This window comes from Azolla caroliniana, unplaced genomic scaffold (assembly GCF_043228905.1).
Source record: "Azolla caroliniana isolate FFs.n. ecotype wild unplaced genomic scaffold, voAzoCaro1.0.p SCAF_4, whole genome shotgun sequence".
Taxonomy (NCBI): Eukaryota; Viridiplantae; Streptophyta; class Polypodiopsida; order Salviniales; family Salviniaceae; genus Azolla; species Azolla caroliniana.
In genome coordinates this window covers 6,101,720-6,120,283 of record NW_028230439.1, presented here as the reverse complement: position 1 = coordinate 6,120,283, position 18,564 = coordinate 6,101,720, and the positions used below count along the sequence as shown (strand labels likewise).

At 38.7% G+C, this 18,564-nt stretch overlaps 1 protein-coding gene across 1 annotated transcript; it reads left to right on the top strand.

The window, feature by feature from the left end:
• The first annotated feature begins 6,851 nt into the window (after positions 1 to 6,851).
• On the top strand, positions 6,852 to 12,615 carry LOC147864964 (beta-galactosidase 8-like). Its single transcript, XM_087317639.1, has 18 exons — positions 6,852 to 7,180; positions 7,518 to 7,613; positions 8,206 to 8,318; positions 8,543 to 8,609; positions 8,702 to 8,794; positions 8,977 to 9,120; positions 9,233 to 9,321; positions 9,419 to 9,524; positions 9,638 to 9,725; positions 9,930 to 10,048; positions 10,216 to 10,556; positions 10,660 to 10,745; positions 10,855 to 10,964; positions 11,062 to 11,169; positions 11,260 to 11,370; positions 11,546 to 11,757; positions 11,862 to 12,174; positions 12,257 to 12,615. The coding sequence occupies exons 1-18, from the start codon at positions 6,920 to 6,922 to the stop codon at positions 12,374 to 12,376; spliced, it is 2,577 nt and encodes an 858-aa protein (XP_087173765.1). The 5' UTR covers positions 6,852 to 6,919; the 3' UTR covers positions 12,377 to 12,615.
• The last annotated feature ends 5,949 nt before the right edge of the window (positions 12,616 to 18,564 follow it).

Below are 18,564 nucleotides of genomic sequence, written 5' to 3'. Positions count from 1 at the left end.
GGGGTGAAGAGTTTTCTTTGCCTTAACATTAAATTGTGTTGATTTGATAAAATGATACCTTAAGCTACTCAATCATTTGTTTGGTTTGGATGAGGAGATTAATCAACATGCCACCTTGAATTGTTTGATAGGGAGATTTATCAAGTTTTCATCTCGAATTGCCTACTCAAGCCAACATGCACCAATTATTTCTAAGTGTAGATTATTGTAAGTAACCAAATCAAGGAATTGGTTGAATCAAAATAGTGGGGACTTGAACTAGAGAGGATGGGTTTCATCGTTGATGTCTAAGTGCTCATAATTATAGATTTCCACATTTAGTTTTTTGTAGGCAATTAAATTAACCTTTCCCTTAGAATTCTCAATAGAACGAAACCTTTTGTGTATGTGAGTGCACGAGTGTGCATATATGTGCTTATGTATTGATTCATTTGTATGTGTTTATTTTTTATGTGTGAAGTATATGTTTATAAATATGTGAGTATGTATGTGTGTCTATATGAACATGTGTGTGTAGGTAGGAATAGATATGTAAATGTATTTTGTTGGTAATTGAAGTGTATTTTGGGAAGGCAAGTCCCAAAGAGTTTAGAGGAAGAGTTGTTTTTATTGCTTGAATTGTAAGGTAAGGTTAAAGGAAGGATGGAGTGAAGATGACGTGGCAATTGTTGTCGCTACGAAAGTGTAATGATAACTAATCTAGTAGCAATGTGGCACTTGACACGTGACAATCAATGTAACGACTAATGTGGCAACGACATTGATGACAACAGTCAACGAATGGAAGTGCCAATGATTGTGCAAGAGACAGATACAATGTCTACTACAACAATTGCGGGCTTGATGAGCTCGAGTCACAACCCTTGAGTTTTCTTCTAGGCCTGATGCTATTACACATGGCATTGAGGAAATTTCCTTGATGTTGACATGGCACTCAAGGATATTTCATCGATGTTGACATAACACTCACGGAATTACATTTCCTTAAAAGTACAAATATGTCCCTTCTTATCAGACGTCATTTGGTGGATGGACACGGCTTCCCTTGGCGTGGTGCATTCGATTCCCATTGTTTGGCAAATTTGTTTCTTCATAACCTTTCATTTAGAGCTCAGATTTGTGTTTCAAAAAACTCGGTTTGACCCTCACGGTGAACACTTCGTGTCAACACTATTAACCCTCTGGTATGAAATTCTAGGATCTAGTTTCTCCATCAATTTTGGGTAAGTTTCTCGTTTCTTTACACTCCATGCTTGGATATCTGAACATAAAAATCCAGCGTGATCCTTGGTCGATCACGATTTAAAACACATAGTAGAATCACCCTAAATAATTTTATATGGATATTAAAAATAACATATTACATGTTATTTTAATATCCTCAACAATGTTACATGGAGTGGCTTATATGGCAATAAGTAGGTAAATTGAAGTTTATGTGAATATGAAAAATCTTTAGGAGGAGATCCTCATGTTTGGTATACCCTTGAGTGATGGCTTCATTACCATTTGTTGTCGTCGGTCTTGAACTCCCTCTTGATTCGCTATCTTGAGCTTGAGTAAATTTTTGACAATGCTTCTGCCTAGTTAAGAACTTAAAATGCTATAGCCTATTAGTATAATAAGTTATAACATTTGAGGTTCAATATTGTCTCTTTTCTCAATTTAGGGTTTTGGGTTTAAACATTGTCGATGCATATTCTCATATTCATTCATGTTTATCACATGATTTTTTTGTATTTTCCGAAATCTTCAAGTTTGGATGAATTAAAAAGTTTTTTATGCTCCATATTTGATTAGTGTTCTAAACTTTAAATCATTTGATAAATTAACTGTTTTGTCAATATAAAGTATCTAATTCATTTCTTAATCAAAATTTTAAAAGATTGGTTAGATAATATGATTTAAGTGTTAATTTATAAAAAAGATATCTTTGACAAATTGAGAGTAAAGTCTCAATAATTTGGTTTGCACCGAAATCGAAATTGAATTGCAAAACTGCAACTTAACAAAATTTAAATCTCTTGAGGCTTTTGGGTCGAGCTTGGAAATGTGTCTAACACTTTGGGTATACAAATAATAGAACACTTTATTTGTATAGGTTAGATGGTTTAGAGGAAGGGATGCACAAATAGATTCCTCTATGAATGAGGCCTTCTCAAAATGCCAATGTATCACAACATGGGGAAAATGTAGAGGCTCACACTTTACAAATTATACTACATATGTTGTACCTAACTATAAAATCATATATTCACCGGATAGGAAATTGCACACGTCAATACATATATGATATAAGAACCCATCCTATTGCTTGCCATCCGAACCATTATTTCCATTCACCCTAATTCACATTCTCTTCGATGTAAGATGGAGTGGTGGGGCATTGGTGATGAGTCTAGTCGATTATGCAAATTTTCCATTAAATAAGTTTAGGAATTTGAATATCACACTTCAATAGAGTACCTTTAATCACATTTGACTTTGCTTTCCACAAATATTCAACTGGACCCAATCTCTTGTGCAAATTTCACTCACAATTAGTGTGCATTCACAATTGCAACGTTCATTAGTAAAGTTCTCGAAATCTAGAGTCATTACTGACTTCACATTTATTATGTAAATACATTATCTTTTTCATCTCATAGTTCATATTTGACCTTTGAAGTCAATAATAAAATCCTCACCTCTCTGATTATTGGTGGTTGGGTATGTGTGCCACTCTACCTTTCCATTTTCTTTGTTTCTATTGAACAACAAACACTTCCCTACCAACATTTAGAAGTAATATTGTAGTAATGCTATGTAACAACACTCAAATTTTGTCATAGCCTTTGTTATTTCCATCATAGTAAAATAAACCCTTATGCATTGTCTTTGGAAATTATAATCATTTGACTATTTCACCCAATGGTTACCAAAACCGTTATACAAAAAGCGTAGAAGTAATTCATCTCTAAACATCATGTTGTACTTGTTGAGGTTTATCAAATGCCATTGATGTGTTGGGCAATTATGACGTCAATGTGAAAGATGTGTCAACCATATTAGAGAAACTTCTTTTGATTACTAACTTATATTAACTACAAGAAACTCAAGTATAGGAAGGTTAAGCGCGCATCTTCTAGTCTTTGAAGAACCTTCGCACAACTAGGGATGTGATCTTCTACAAAGCACCTACACTCATCCTTGTCCAAGGTTTTGTCTTTTTTTGCTTCCAAGCACCCTTCTATTGGGATGTCGTTGAGGAATGGCATGATGATTTTTGGGATGCAATCTTTTAGTACCTTGTTCATGGCATTCACCATGTGAACTACATAGTTCGTGGTGCCTTGTGGCAAGGTACACATCCTCACTAGGCCGATAGGGGTTCACATTGTCGTAATATCATTACTTTCCGCCGCTAGTTGGAACTAGTCGTACCTGTCATGATATGGCCTCAAATAGGAATTGAACTCGTGACCTTATAGTACACTACTATATAATTGTCACGTAGGCACTATACAAAAAAATCACTTAATCAATCCAAAATTGAACAAATGCACCAATGTTAGCAACTCCAATATAGAAAATATGGCTATTTACATAGTTTGATGATTTGGTAGAATTTCCTTCGAGAGGCATGTCCAATTTTCGAGGAATGATTAACGCCCACGATTTTCTTTTTCAACTATTGAATGTCTCAAGATGTTTTGGATAAATGTCCATGTGAAATTATGGGTGATCAACTACCAAACAAATAACCAAGGAACTAGATACATGAACATTGACAGAATAAATCCTTGAATGTCATAGTTGGTTATATAAAGTGAGTACCAACCATTATGAATATACCCAATACCACTAGATACATATTATCCATCACAAAAAGTGTTTGGGATCTATCCTATTTGTCAAGGTACCTCCATGTAACCAAGATGTGGGTTTGAGGATTCCTCGTTGGCGAAGGAACCTTGAGCTATGTTGGCATAAACTACTTCTTGTCAACTTCCTTGTAACTTCAACGAATATGTTTAGCTTCATTAACACAACCAACATGTCCAAGTACATCATTATTGGTTTGTTGACGATATTGATATGTAACATCACACATGTCTCCCATGTAACATTGAAAGCCATCACATGTCCCACAAATGAAACCACTCAAAGAATAATATTCAAAACTTGGCAAGTGAGAAGGCAATGAATGTTAGTTGTAATAGGTTTCCTCGCATATGAACTATGAATACAGTGTTGATAAAATGCAGTTGAACACATATCAATCGATTAGGTTATCAAACAATCAATCCTATCACTATGTTATTTTTGACATATTAAACATGAACTCCAAGCATTTTTCCTATATGCCTTATCCTTTGACCAAGATAATTAAGTTTGAGAAAAGAAGTGTCAATGTTCTGTTGATCTTCGAGAGTGCTTGGAAGGAAGAGTGTGCAAAGATTTAAAGCACTACCCTATATGGGTATATAGATGTAGATATACCCATATACTATGCACATATGTTTCTTTACCTATAAATTACATAGAGATGTTAATTATTTACGTGCTTTTCAAATCAAGGTTCCAATAATTGACCTACACCAATAATCATTGACTCAAATCATTAGAGGAACCTCATTCGAATTTACAATGGTTTGCATTTGGGTAATAATATTACAAGCTTAGACCTCATCCAATTAGGCTTGGATTCACTTTATTTATCTTTGCATTCTCGTTTAATTTATTTTTCAAATATCATCTCTGACCTTATGTTCGAAATTGTAAGGAGAGTTCCTCGGATGGATGTGAGAGTTCCACTGGGTTCCTAGAAGGTAGATATCATCCCTAATATCCATAGATATGTTGGATGTAAAGAATGATGTTGAAACCTAATGTTAAAAGAGAAAACTTTAGAGCTGACATTCACACCAAACCATAAGTGACACTATTTTAGCCTAATACATGGGATATCTTCATGTTTAGGGGAACTGAACACCTAATTTTGGAAAGCTTTTACAAAGGCAAAAAATATTTCTATATCCATTAGGAATACAAAATTACGTGGTTGCTTATTTTCAAAATGTTCTAGGACCTAGGTACTGGGCGAGTCAATGTGGGACACATCTAATCACTAAAAAGGTTAAGATTTAAGCATACTATTAACCTTCTAATTAGGGTCAACATTACAAAAATAGAGTGGCAGAGTCAATTTCAAGTTAAGAGAGTAAGTACCCTTGTTGACAGTGCCTTTATGTTTTGTGTGATCGGGAAAAGAAACTTAGAGACGTGATCATTGTTGATTGTCTTCGTCACGTCACATGTCTGGACGTATAATTATGTCTACCCATAAATGGTCATGTTTTCGCGCGGTTCAAAGTTTCCGAAATTTCCGAAAGAAAGAAAGCATGCCTTTCAGTGTTTTCCGGTCGATGATGAGGCACATTCGGCCCATTTTCCTTCTTGATACACACATCATCTAGGTCATCCTTCACAACAATACATTTCCTAACTTAATTCAAGTACACAAGAACCTACTCTTTGTCTTCTATATATACATATATACTACATATATACATCTACCCAACTATCTATATGTATATGATATATGTATGTATGCATACGTTTTCTTTTCCTTCCAATAATTTTAATTGGTTGACATTAGTTACAATGTCAACTCTTTTATTTACAACATTTGATTGCTATGACCTCAATTTTCCCGAAACATTTAGTGATTTAGTTTTGACTTTGACTTTGATTGACCTAATTAATATTTGTGATGGATCAATCATTTGCACCACCACATTGACAGCTTAGATAATGTGGACTACTCTCTGCACAGTTCTGTCTGACTCACACATTGACTGGACTTGACTTACACACAAGGAAACCATATCCACAGGATATATGTATGCATATGTTTGAACTTATTCAGTAATGGCGATGGAGGGATGGGGGGCAAGGGCGGCAGTCATGGTCTTGCCGTCTGCATCGGCTGCATCGGCAATGGCGGGGGTGGGGCGGGCCGGGATGATGGTGATGTGGTGATGGTGATGGTGATGGTGATGGTGATGTGGTGATGGTGATGGTGATGGTGATGGTGATGGTGATGGTGATGGTGATGGTGATGGTGATGGTGATGGTGATGGTGATGGTGATGGTGATGGTGATGGTGATGGTGATGTGGTGATGGTGATGTGGTGATGGTGATGGTGATGGTGATGGTGACATGTGATCTTCCATGAAAGCTCTTCTGCACATCATCATCAATCACCACATGTTTCTGAGATGAGGTTTGCTCATGACCACATATTTGGGGGATAAGGTTGTTTGCTGTATGGTCCATGGAGGATGAACAGTCCATTCTCCTCCTGATGCAGAGAAAGGTCGGCCATGGAAACCTTACTGGTGTTTATTAGGATGGGAGGGAAAAGCAGAAGAAAAGAAAGAACAGAGACAGCGATGGATCCGGTCGCCGTCCTCGTCAGAGGCGATAAATTTAGAGTGACCTTATCTTATCTTCAAATCTGCAGTACATATCAAAACAGGAAAAGTGGAAAACAGGAAAAGCCATAGCTAGCGCTTCTGTGGCCAATGCCTAAAGATAGAGAGACTCTTGTAAAAAGACTCTGAGATAACACGCAGATAAGAGAGACAAAATCACAGAAAAGGAAAAAAAGGAAAAAAGGAAAAGGAAAGGAAAAGGAAGGAAGGGGGAGGGAGAGGATTTCCCATGCATATATTTAGATGCAGATTGATCAAGCTCCTAATTCATATCTGTGCTCTGCACTCTGATAATCACGCAGAAGAAGGAAGAAGGAGAAGACAAAGAACCAAATCGCCACAGAAAAGGACGGGAGAATAGCAAGGCCCTTGATTCTAACCAAAAGATAGTCTTCTTCTGCTTCGATCTCTTGAGCTTCTCCTGCGCAGTCGCAAAGCTATGGCTGCTGCTGCTGCTGCTGCAAGGATGCCTTCGGCACTGCGACATCTTCATCTCCTTCTACTCCTAATGCCTCCTCTCTTCCATCTTCTTCACCTCCACCTCCACCTTCACCTTCATGTCGGAGCTTCTTCTGCGCCGAAGTATGCAGAGCGATCAACTGACAGGAACGTGACATACGATGAGCGAGCCATTGTCATCGATGGGCAGAGGAAGCTGCTCATCTCTGCGTCAATACATTACCCAAGGAGCACACCCGAGGTTTCCATGGATTCTTTCTTCTTCTTCTTCTTCTTCTACTACTATTACTAATTTACTACAACTATTACTAGTCTCTGATTTTCTCAAGCTTTTATCAATCTTTAATCAAGCTTTAATCAATCTTTAATCAATCTTAAATCAATCTTTAATCAATTCTTAATCAATCTTTAATCAATCTTTAATCAATCTTTAATCAATCTTTAACTAAGCTTTCATCAACCATCTAGAAGCCTACCATATCCATCATTCATACAATCATATATGTTGAATCTTTTGATCTTCTCCTAGTGTGTAAAATTAGCTCACACTTGTTGGTTTTGTTCCTTGGTGTACTTAGATGTGGGGGGACCTCATGGCGAAGGCGAAGCTTGGGGGTGTTGACGTGATCGAATCATACATGTTCTGGGGTATGCACGAGCCTAGCAAGGGACAGGTCTCACTACCGAACTAACCCAATCCCTTAAACCCTTAAACCCTCAAGTCTTTCTCTTTCTTTCCCGAATCGGATTTCTTATCCCTCCCATGTATTCGAGCTTGGAAATCCGTCTCTTTCTTTTCTTCTCCCTTCTTTTTGTGCTCAAATGCATATATATATATATATATATATATATATATATACCATCTCTTCCTCTTAATTTTGTGCTCCAATTTTATACCATCTTGCCTCTTGGACATGTTTCTCGATTCGTATCGTCTTTCGCGTTCGGTGTTCCAAATTCTACCACCTTTTTCTTTCGTATTCTTGACTTGTGCCATCCATCTTTCTTGCTTCAAATTCGTCTCCTTATCATACACTCTGTGATTCATCTTTGTTTCTCTCCTTTCCCTTCCATGAGCTTGAATTCACCTCACCTTCTTTTTTTCTTGCAAGCCATTTCATATTTGCTCATTCTTGCTTGGTTTTCGTTGATATTTCTTTATGATATGATCTCTTATCGTTCTTGTCTTCCAATTTGATTCTGGTTTTATATTCTTTTGTAATCTATGTAATGTCTCATGACATTGTGTTTTGATTGGTTGTATAGTTCAATTTTGAAGGGAACCTTGATCTCGTGCGTTTCATCAAGGAAGCACAAAATGCCGGCCTATATTTCCATCTTCGAATCGGACCATACGCTTGTGCCGAGTGGAATTATGGGTAAGATAATATTCTTCTTAGGTGGATAATGTACATTTAGTATCTTGCATTGATAACACGAACATGTTATTTGACCATCTAAATGAAACAAAGATTTGGCAACACTTCTAATGTGCATTTATTCTAAGTAGCATTTGGCACATATATGCTCACTACAAGCAATCTCCCACTCTCATTCATTTATAAGCTTAATGCCTAACTTTGCTGGATTTCAAACTTTGTAGTGGTTTTCCAGTATGGCTTCACTTCATTCCGGGGATACAATTGAGGACCGATAATCCTATATTTAAGGTTAGCTTAAAACGAGGTGTTTTGACTAATTATACACATGATATGATAAGTACAAAAAACTTATACATGGCATATTCATTTGTTCACGCTAGTATGAAATGGAGAGGATTACAACCAAGATAGTGAACTTGCTAAAATCTGAAAAGCTATTTTATTGGCAAGGTGGTCCAGTGATTCTAGCTCAGGTGATGCTTCATATCTTCTTACGAGATATATTGAATTATAGACAAATAGCAACTAGTTTAATGATTGATATCTTTTAGATAAATTATAGCAACTCTCTTACTAGTCTTGAATTAATGCCACCCATGGTTTATTCCATGATGTTTTATCAGCATCTGAAAGAACCATGATCTATATTCAACAGATTGAGAATGAGTATGGAAATATTGATAAGCCATACGGTAAGGCTGGCAAGAGATACATGCAATGGGCTGCGAAAATGGCAGTGAGCCTTGACACAGGGGTACCATGGGTTATGTGTCAACAAAGTGATGCTCCTGATATAGTTGTAAGTCTCGCACTACACTTTTTTGAATCATCTTAAGAAAAAGATTGTGTTCTATCTAGGTGAAAACATTAAAAAAATTGTTACCTCTCCATCAATATGTATTGGCTTGCAGATTAACACATGCAATGGATTTTATTGTGATCAATTTGAGCCAAACTCTCCCAACAAACCAAAAATATGGACGGAAAATTGGACTGGATGGTTGGACACACACACACACACTCTCTCTCTCTCTCTACCCAATTTTGAATCAAGTTGATGTTGCATATTGACCTACATAAAATGTTTGGTTTATAAGGTTTCTTACATTTGGAGGGTTAGTTCCTCATCGTCCAGTTGAAGATATTGCATATGCTGTGGCGAGGTTTTACCAAACGGGTGGGACGTTCCAAAATTATTACATGGTTAGATATTGCAAGACACTTTCTCTTTAGTCTCCTTTTCAACTGCTTGTTTTTCATCACAAGGCGTTTTTACCTTGTTTGTTACTTCACCATTTCACATTGTTGGTTTGTAGTATCATGGAGGAACTAACTTTGGACGCATATCCGGTGGCCCATTTATAGCAACAAGTTATGACTATGATGCTCCAATCGATGAATATGGTTCGACTACGTGTCCCTTGCTTTCTTATCAATCCTTGCATTCTAGTTTAGAGTTGCATTATGGGTGGTGTTAACCAATACCAAAGTATGATATTTACTCTTTTGTAAATATCACCCACTTACATGACCCAAATATGTCAAATTAATTACAAGACTAAGAATCCAAGTTTAGACAACAAAAGATATATTGAATCATGAAAGCAGGTTTATTAAACCAACCAAAATGGGGCCATTTATCGGATTTACACAAAGCACTTCGGCTTTGTGAAAAAGCATTGCTTTATGGAGATTCACATAACACAAGCTTGGGTCCATTACAAGAGGTAAACACATTTTCATTTAATTTCATTCTTGTAGTTTAAACCACCCAGGAAAGGATAGTTTGTTTCCTAGATATTAAGGAACTTAAAAGAGAATATAGATGACTAAAGAGACTTCTTCAATTCGTTGTTTGCCATCAAACTTTAGAAACTTGTATTTTGGCATGCAGGCAACAATCTATAATACATCTGATAACAACTCTTGTGCTTTCCTATCCAACAAAGACCCGAAACATGATAGTAAGGTCTTATTCAATGGCCAAACTTATTTGATTCCGGCTTGGTCAGTTAGCATACTACATGAATGCAAGGACGTAATATACAACACGGCCATGATCAAACATCAAACAACTAGAAAGAACATGAGTGTCATTACACAAACACCATTAATTTGGGAATCTTATCAAGAACCAATTGGAGCATGGAGCAAGTCCACTTTTATAAGCAACGGACTTAAAGATCAAATGAACACAACAAGAGACACTTCCGACTACATGTGGTATATAACAAGGTAGTAAGAGCCATTGGTTTAGATATATGAAACTTTTGATTTGTAGAAGAGAATACACTAGAGAATTTTTATCATAAAGTTGAGAATCCATGTTCTTTCACAGGTTCAATACGACTTATACGAAAGGAACCTTATCAATAAACTCATTGGGAGATAGTGCATTGTTATTTCTAAATAGAGAGGTTTTAGGTAAATTATCTCATTAATAATACAAAATGCTTGCTTTAATAGGTGAAACCCTTATGAATCTATATTGCGATATGGTAACTTTAAATTGTTAACAATTCTTGAAATCTAGGACATGCCCATGGGAGTTCTGAGGTTCCTATGTTTGAGTTCGAAATTCCTCTCCCGTTGAAATACGGTCAAAATGAGTTGGCCATTTTGAGTAGCACAGTTGGTCTAAAGGTACATATGATTTTGATATTTGATGTAACGCTTGTAAATATATGTGGTTATCCTCGTAAACCACTTAAGCTCACAAATCTTTGTATTTGATTTATAGAACTATGGAGCATTTTTCGATACAACTGGTACTGGACTTAATGGTAAAATCTCATTGACGAGTGCAAATGAGAGTATTGACCTTTCAACCAAGGAATGGACATATCAAGTATTGTTCCAACATCTTTAATTTTTTTAATCTTTATCGAACTATTTATGAGTTGAGTGTTGTTCATTAACCTTGACACTCGCAAACTAGATTGGCTTGCAAGGTGAGGAATTAGAGCTTCCATTTGAAAATCCATTTTTTAACACTAAATGGATGGTAGCGCAAACAATACCCAGAAATCAGCCAATGACATGGTACAAGGTACAAGACTCAAACAACCTCCTCTCTTTGATGTTTTCCTTAATCTAGCATTGTTGAGTGGTTTTGCTTCCTTGAATGTAAATCGTATTAAAATGCTTGCATTGGTTATTTGAGCAATCATTATTCTTTTATAACATTTTCTCTTCCAACTCTCATATTGATTTGTCTTTCTTAGACGAGGTTTTCCTCTCCAAGTGGAAATGACCCTGTTGCATTAGACCTCACAACCATGGGTAAAGGTCAAGCATGGATCAATGGGAGAGCTCTTGGTAGGTATTGGTCAAGCTATATAGAATATAATTCCACTTGTGAACATGAATGTGACTATCGAGGTACATACACACCATCAAAGTGTGTGATAGAGTGTGGAGAACCGTCACAAAAATGGTGAGGCACCATTATCTCTTTGTAATGTTTTGCGATTTTTTGTACTTTATGCATACCCTTCGCCTTTTGCATCATGCCGTTATGTTCTTTGCTCTATTGTGTAGGTTCCATATACCGAGAGCATGGCTTAAACCTTTTGGAAACCGATTGACTCTTTTTGAAGAGGTTGGCGGGGATCCCACCAAGATTTCCTTTGGAACAAGAGCAATTAGGGAAGTTTGTTCTCTTATCTCGGATGAACAACCTTCTCTGGATGTCAATTCTACATCTCCGATAATGACCCTACATTGTGGGCAACAACAAACAATTTCATCCATCCATTTTGCCAATTATGGAAACCCCCAAGGTTCATGTGTCTACAACACCTTAAAAGAAGGGAGTTGCAATTCTCCAAAGTTCATCAACATTGTCAAAGAGGTACTAAAGAACTCATTATTGCACAACAATAATTTGCTCTTGATTACTATCATCAATAATGACATCGTGTTCAATGATGCAGGCTTGCATTGGGAAACAAGGATGCTCCTTGGACTTCTCCACGATACAAAACCAATTAGAAGATCCATGTCCAGGAGTGTCCAAGAGCATAGCCGTCCACGCTATGTGTTCAAATGAATAGAAAAACCAGGCAGTTTGTCACCATTAGTATACTCGGCCAATTTAGAGTAGAACGAGGAGCTAACTGAAGAAAATGATTTAGAGTAGGTAATGAATAACAACAATGTCTTGATGTGTATATATATAACCCAAAGACAAGCAAAAAATTAGTGTCTAAAAGCATAGATTAGAGTATTTTCCAAGGTGGGCCCCCAATGTGTACAATTGCTAAATTTTAACACTAAAAACATTAGCATTAATTATTTACTACTAGTTTTCTTGCCATTACCATTATTAATATTATAATTTATACCCTTGATGAGGGCTAATTTAGGGGCATTTACATTTTCTTTATATACATGGCCAACTCAATATATTTCCTTGTCCAAATTTCATTGTCTTCGGCTTACCTCTTAATATCTTGTCTTGGGCATATCTTTCAAGATATCATTGACAATAAATTAAGAGTAATCTTCGTTAATTACCAATCTAGAATGACTTGTGCAATGAATATTATCAAATGCTCCATGGTCTGTCCTAATCTTTACAAAACTACTATCTCGGTTCCCTTTTGAATTCAACACAATAAAGTTCATTCATTCAATCATTTTTTTTCCAAAAAAGAATAAACTCCATTAGTCAAAATATACACAAACTCGATCCCTTTCTCGGGTGGGCCTTGCCTACACTATCCTATCCTTCATAAGAGATCTCACTTATTTATCTTACACTTTCACATGCGTCTCTAGCCATCCTTTCATGTCATTCAATCCTTTTCATATGTTCACCTTGCAATAAAACATGCAATCAATTGTATTTGTGACAACATATGCAATCAATTCAAGGTCAAAAGAAGAAATGTAGTGGCATGCTTTGGTAGTTAAAGAGAGTACAAAATGGACAAATGATGCAGTGACATGCTTTTTTATAGTTGAAGTGAGAAAAAAATGACAACATTTTACATGTCCCTGCAATGCAACACTTATGCATGTATACATACATATGCAAGTGGGTTATCAACTTTCAAGCAACTGTACCTCATAGCTATGAAGGGAGTATGGGATTGTTGTCGGATCGGTGTCATTTAAGGTGTATGTAGTTGATATTACAAAGTCCAATCGAGGCTACTTAACGACAAACCCATCAACGAACAAGAGCTTTTTGTGGATGGTCATGGTGATCTATACGTTTTTCTCAAAGAACTCCAATGCTTGCTTTCTTGTTGCTTTAGGCTTTAGCGAGTTTTAGTAAAAGGGCAAATCTAGCAAGACTGTCTTCTTATCTACGAGTCCCGATCATGTAGAGCTAGCAAGAGTGTCTTTTTTTATTATCTATGATTCCCGATAAGGTAGACCTTAGGAAGAGTGTCTTGTTTATCTACAAATCCTGATGATGTAGAGCTAGCAAGAGTGTCTTTTTTTATCTATGATTCTCGATAAGGTAGAGCTTAGGAAGAGTGTCTTGTTATCTACGATTCCCGGTAAGGTAGACCTAGCAAGAATATCTTCTTATCTACAAATTTCAACAAGGTGGAGCTCTAGCAAAGAGTGTCTCTTATAATTGATTCCAAATTCTTAGATGCAATCTCATTGTTATCGATGGTAGGAAGCGTTCAGGTGTGTGCAGACCACCACCCAACCAATGTGTTGTTGTTGGGCATGAACGTGTTGTTGGGGATAACGAGGGTTTGAAGTGGGCTCATGGAAACCATGTATGGAAGCTTCTTACACAAGGCCCAAAAGAGAAAACCAAAGGGTTTTCACTATTTATTTCCCCAAATGCCCCTACATGTTTCCTTAATTCCCAGAATAGGGGCCCCTACCTTTGGAAGCACCAAAAGAGAAAACCAGAAGGTTTTCATTATTTATTTCCCCAAATGCCCCTGCACACTTCCTTAATTCCCAGAATAGGGGCCCCTACCTTTGGAAGGACCAAAAGAGAAAACCAGAAGGTTTTCATTATTTATTTCCCAAAATACCCCTGCAATTTTCCTTAATTCGTAGAATGCCTCTCCCTTGCCTTTGGAAGGACCAAAATGGAAAACCAAAAGATTTTCATTATTTCCGCAAATGCCCCTGCAATTTTCCTTAATTCTCAGAATGCCCCTCCCTCCCTTGCCTTTGGAAGGACCAAGAAAGAAAGAAAGAAAGAAAGAAAGATATATTAACGTCTTCTAAGGCCAAATTTGGCCCATGAGACAAATAGGTTACAACAAAAAATGAGTGTTTATCCAATCATCAAAACTAAAAATAAAAGAAAATAGCTTAAGCTAAGAAAGTTCTAGTAGTGTACAAAACTTTGCACCAAGCCTAATCTCATTTCCACCCAAGTCTCTCAAAAAAAAGTGGGAGGTCAAAAGTTTTTGGTGTGGGTGTGACCCATGGTCCCGATGCATAGAGTGCCCTAGCCATGGCTTCTAGGCGGTGTAGTTCACGTTCCCTTATTTTCTTTATTGCTTCTACATCTCGTCGAGTTGCTTTGAAACCCGGCATCCGAGGGCGTTTGGTTCTTCTTTGATTTTCTGCTTCATCAAGGAGAAGTCCGAGTGGTGCAGGTGTGTCGACATTCATTGTCTCCCCCTGTTCCTGAAAAACTTCATTCGTTATATGTTGGTAAACATTAGCAACATTATTATCAACGTTTTGTAATTTGTTCTCTTTGTGGTGTTTCAATTCTAAGATGTATCTACCTAATTTCTTTATATCTAGTGTATCTAATAGTTTAGGGAGGGTGGGAGAGGAACCAAGTATGTCTTGGTATTTTGCCCTTATCTCGGCATAGGTGGGGCATTTGCATGTAAAATGGTACTCATCCTCTATCTCTATGTGGCATAACCTACATATCCTTTCCTCCCTAGGGACTCCATTAGTACGTCCATTCTCAATCTCAAGTTGGTGAGATGATATTCTAAGTTGACCAATGGCAACCCTTAGTGCATGTGGTAAGAATACATCTAGATATTTTGGGCGCGTGATAAAACCTAACTCAGAGAAGTGCATAAAGTGTCCCTTATAGTACGACATTTTAGATGGGAGTGGCTCTAGTGGGGTGATCCATTTATACCGGGTATAAATTTGCCATATTTCTTGGCGTATTACTTTATTACGGTCCTCATGAGAGAGTAAAGTGTTATCATTCGTGTGGTCGTACTTAAGGGGGGGGAGGTTAGTAATGTCTAGACCGTTGGCAAGAAGCCAACTCACCATCATGCCATACCATGAGCTAGTATAGCCGGACTCATACAATGCACGAGAAGCCTTAAAGGCTTGGTGGGATATTCTATCAAGTGGTTGGTTATGTATCCTGTGTATAAAGACTACCAGTTGAAAAAGTGTTTCTACTAACATAGGGGGTAGAGTGAACTCAGCCCTAATAATGTCATGTGGGACCGACGATTTGCTTCGGAGTTGGCGTGATAACATCATCACCAATGGTCTCTCTAATTGCGTCCACATGAAAGATGGTAGTCCTGGGGCCCAAACCGCTGATGCATACATGAGAGAGGGAGTCACTAATGAGTCAAAGAGCCACCCTTTAGTTCGTGGCTCTTGGAAGTATGCTTGGTGGCATTGTCTCTCGAGGAGTGAGAGGGATGCATGTCCTCTTGTAAGTCTATCCTTCGCTGCTTGTGTCATCGAAAATTTACCTGAGCGGGCACTGAAAGTGACTCCGAGATAGACATATGATCCAACCACCTCAACTGGGCTATGGGAGATAGTTAGGTGACACTTTAATAGCTCTAACTTGGGCCGACGTGTGGAAGATAAGGACTTTAGTTTTCCCTAGATTCACTACCAATCCTCTTTGTGTGCAAAAATCATCTAAGGCATTAAGGTGCCTTTGTAGGTCGTGTTCGGATTCAGAGAGCAAAACTATGTCATCTGCATAGAGCAAGATACGCACCTGCGTATCTCCAAGGACTACTCCATTGCCTCCCTTACGAGCAATAAAATCTGTGATCTCATCAATGTAGATCCCAAAAAGAGTCGGAGATAAGGGGCAACCTTGTTTTACACCAATAGTGCTAGTGAAACTATCGGATATGCCGCCTGGGCATCGAACACACCCGGACACTTGTTCATATAGTGCGTAGATGGCCCAAACCATGTCATCTGGTATCCTCAAGCTCTTAAGCCTATCAAACAACCGCTCTCTAGGGACCGTGTCAAAGGCTTTGCTGAAGTCCACAAAACAACAATATAGTTTCTTCTTGCGAGCCTTAATCTGGTCAATTAAGCATCTAAGTGTGAAGATATGGTCAATAGTGGAGAAGGCTCGTCTAAAGCCGGCCTGTTCAGGTGCACGAAGATTTAAGGTCTCCATATACTCGCTAAGCTCTGCCTCCATTACTGCACCATATAATTTAGCAAGGGTATGACCTATCATAATGGTCCTATAAGTATTTGGGTCCATGGGGTCCCCCCCCCTTATGTATGGGGGCCACTGTGTTCATGGTCCATTGTGATGGAAAACCCTCTGCAAGGGCACGATTGAAGATTAGAGTTAGTAAGGGAGCTAGGCACTCTCTCGCGTATATGATGTGTTCTGCTCGCAATCCTATGTGGTCCATGGACTTCCTATGTTGTAATTTCTTTATGACCTTCGTGACCCTAGAGGTCGTGAAGAGTGTCCCCACAGTAGGTCGGGGTGTGGAAGGCATTGGAATGGGTGGTTGGTTTGGGATGTGGTAAAGTCTCTCTGTATAAGTGTGCCAAGTTTCGGGATCTTCGATGGGTGTTTGTGGTCTTGGTTCCCGTAATCTCTTCCATGCAGTGGCACAATCGTTACTCATGAGCATGTGGTAGAGTTCCCAATATTGGGATGCCTCCCATGCTCGTCTCTTACGACGTGTCATCTTGCGCATTTCTTTACGAGCTTGTACTGAGGTAATACTACCACTGAGTTGCGATATTGTAAGTTGTCGATGTAAGCACCTACAATCCTCATCATACCATCTATTTTGTGGCATAGATCCTACTTTACCTTGATTGGAGTGTTTCGTGTATGGGAAGCTGCTAACCGCTGCAGAATGAAGGATGTGTGTGAGTTTCGTATTAAGGCTCTCTAAAGGTAGGGAGGGATCAAGGGAGGAGAGATGGGCTTGAACATGTCGAGCATATATGTCAGAGAGCTCATGTGTGAAATGTATTGTGATGTAGAAGGTTTTCATTATTTCCCCAAATGCCCCTGGCAATTTTCCTTAATTCTCAGAATGCCCCTCCCTTGGGCTTTGGGAAGGAACAAGAAGAGAAAACCAGAAGGTTTTCATTATTTCCCCAAATGCCCCTGGAAATTTTCCTTAATTCCCAGAATGCCCCTCTCCCCTGTCTTTGGAAGGACCAGGGGGTGCAGTTGTGAAGGCGTAACTGCCGTTTCTCCTTCCTTCTCCTTTCGCCATCGCCATCGCCATTTCCTTCCTTTCTTCATCGCCATCGCCTTCTCTGTGCTGCCTCAGCCACGTTCCCTTTGCCTCTTCTGGCCATGGTCTTCTTCCATCCTCCTCCTCCTCCTCCTCCTGCTCCAACTGCTTCCCCGATCACCTCCCGCAAGAAGAACTCCCCCCTCCTCGAATCTGCCCTCAAAGACCTGCAAGAGACCCTCTGCGCACGGACCTCCAAGTTCCATGTCCAAGTCTCTGTCCCTTCCGGCAGCGCCGAAACCTCACGTTTCTCCCACAACGGCTATCATCGTCATCATCCCCACAAATGCCATAGCTGCATTCCTGTGCAGAATGACCAGCATCTTCCTCACACCAAGGGCCTATCTGTGGCCCCTCTTAAGTACCTTTCAGATCGCATTTCCACGTTCAACCCTCACAGACAGGTATCCGCCATAACTTCTTCTGAATATGTTTCTGCTCCCGCTCCATCTTCTTCAAACGCTGCTGTCTCTTATAACTCAGCTGAATACATTGAGAGCCCCGCTGTCAGTAGGATTCGTTCGAAAATAGGCTTAAACGTTTACCATAACCTCTCGATGATGCACAATCGCCTGCAGAATTTACCTTCAAATCTTCAGCAAACCGACATTTTGAGTGGACTCCCAGAAAACGACGAGAATTCGAGAACCGTGCCAAGATGCGATGGTCATCAAGATCGATCTGGATCTCTGAGAACCTCCGCAAATTGTGGTGGTGGTGATGCCGACTCGGATTCAGATTCAGATATTTCTGTAAGCGCCATATCCTGGAAGCTTTCTGCACTGAAAGAT

Bases quoted from the DNA above. Each gene is read 5' to 3' on its own strand.
- LOC147864964 (XM_087317639.1), top strand. From the start codon at position 6,920: ATGGCTGCTGCTGCTGCTGCTGCAAGGATGCCTTCGGCACTGCGACAT. The intron at 10,049-10,215 runs GTAAACACATTT...TTTGGCATGCAG, and splicing joins GCTTGGGTCCATTACAAGAG to GCAACAATCTATAATACATC. The intron at 10,746-10,854 runs GTAAATTATCTC...CTTGAAATCTAG, and splicing joins TCTAAATAGAGAGGTTTTAG to GACATGCCCATGGGAGTTCT.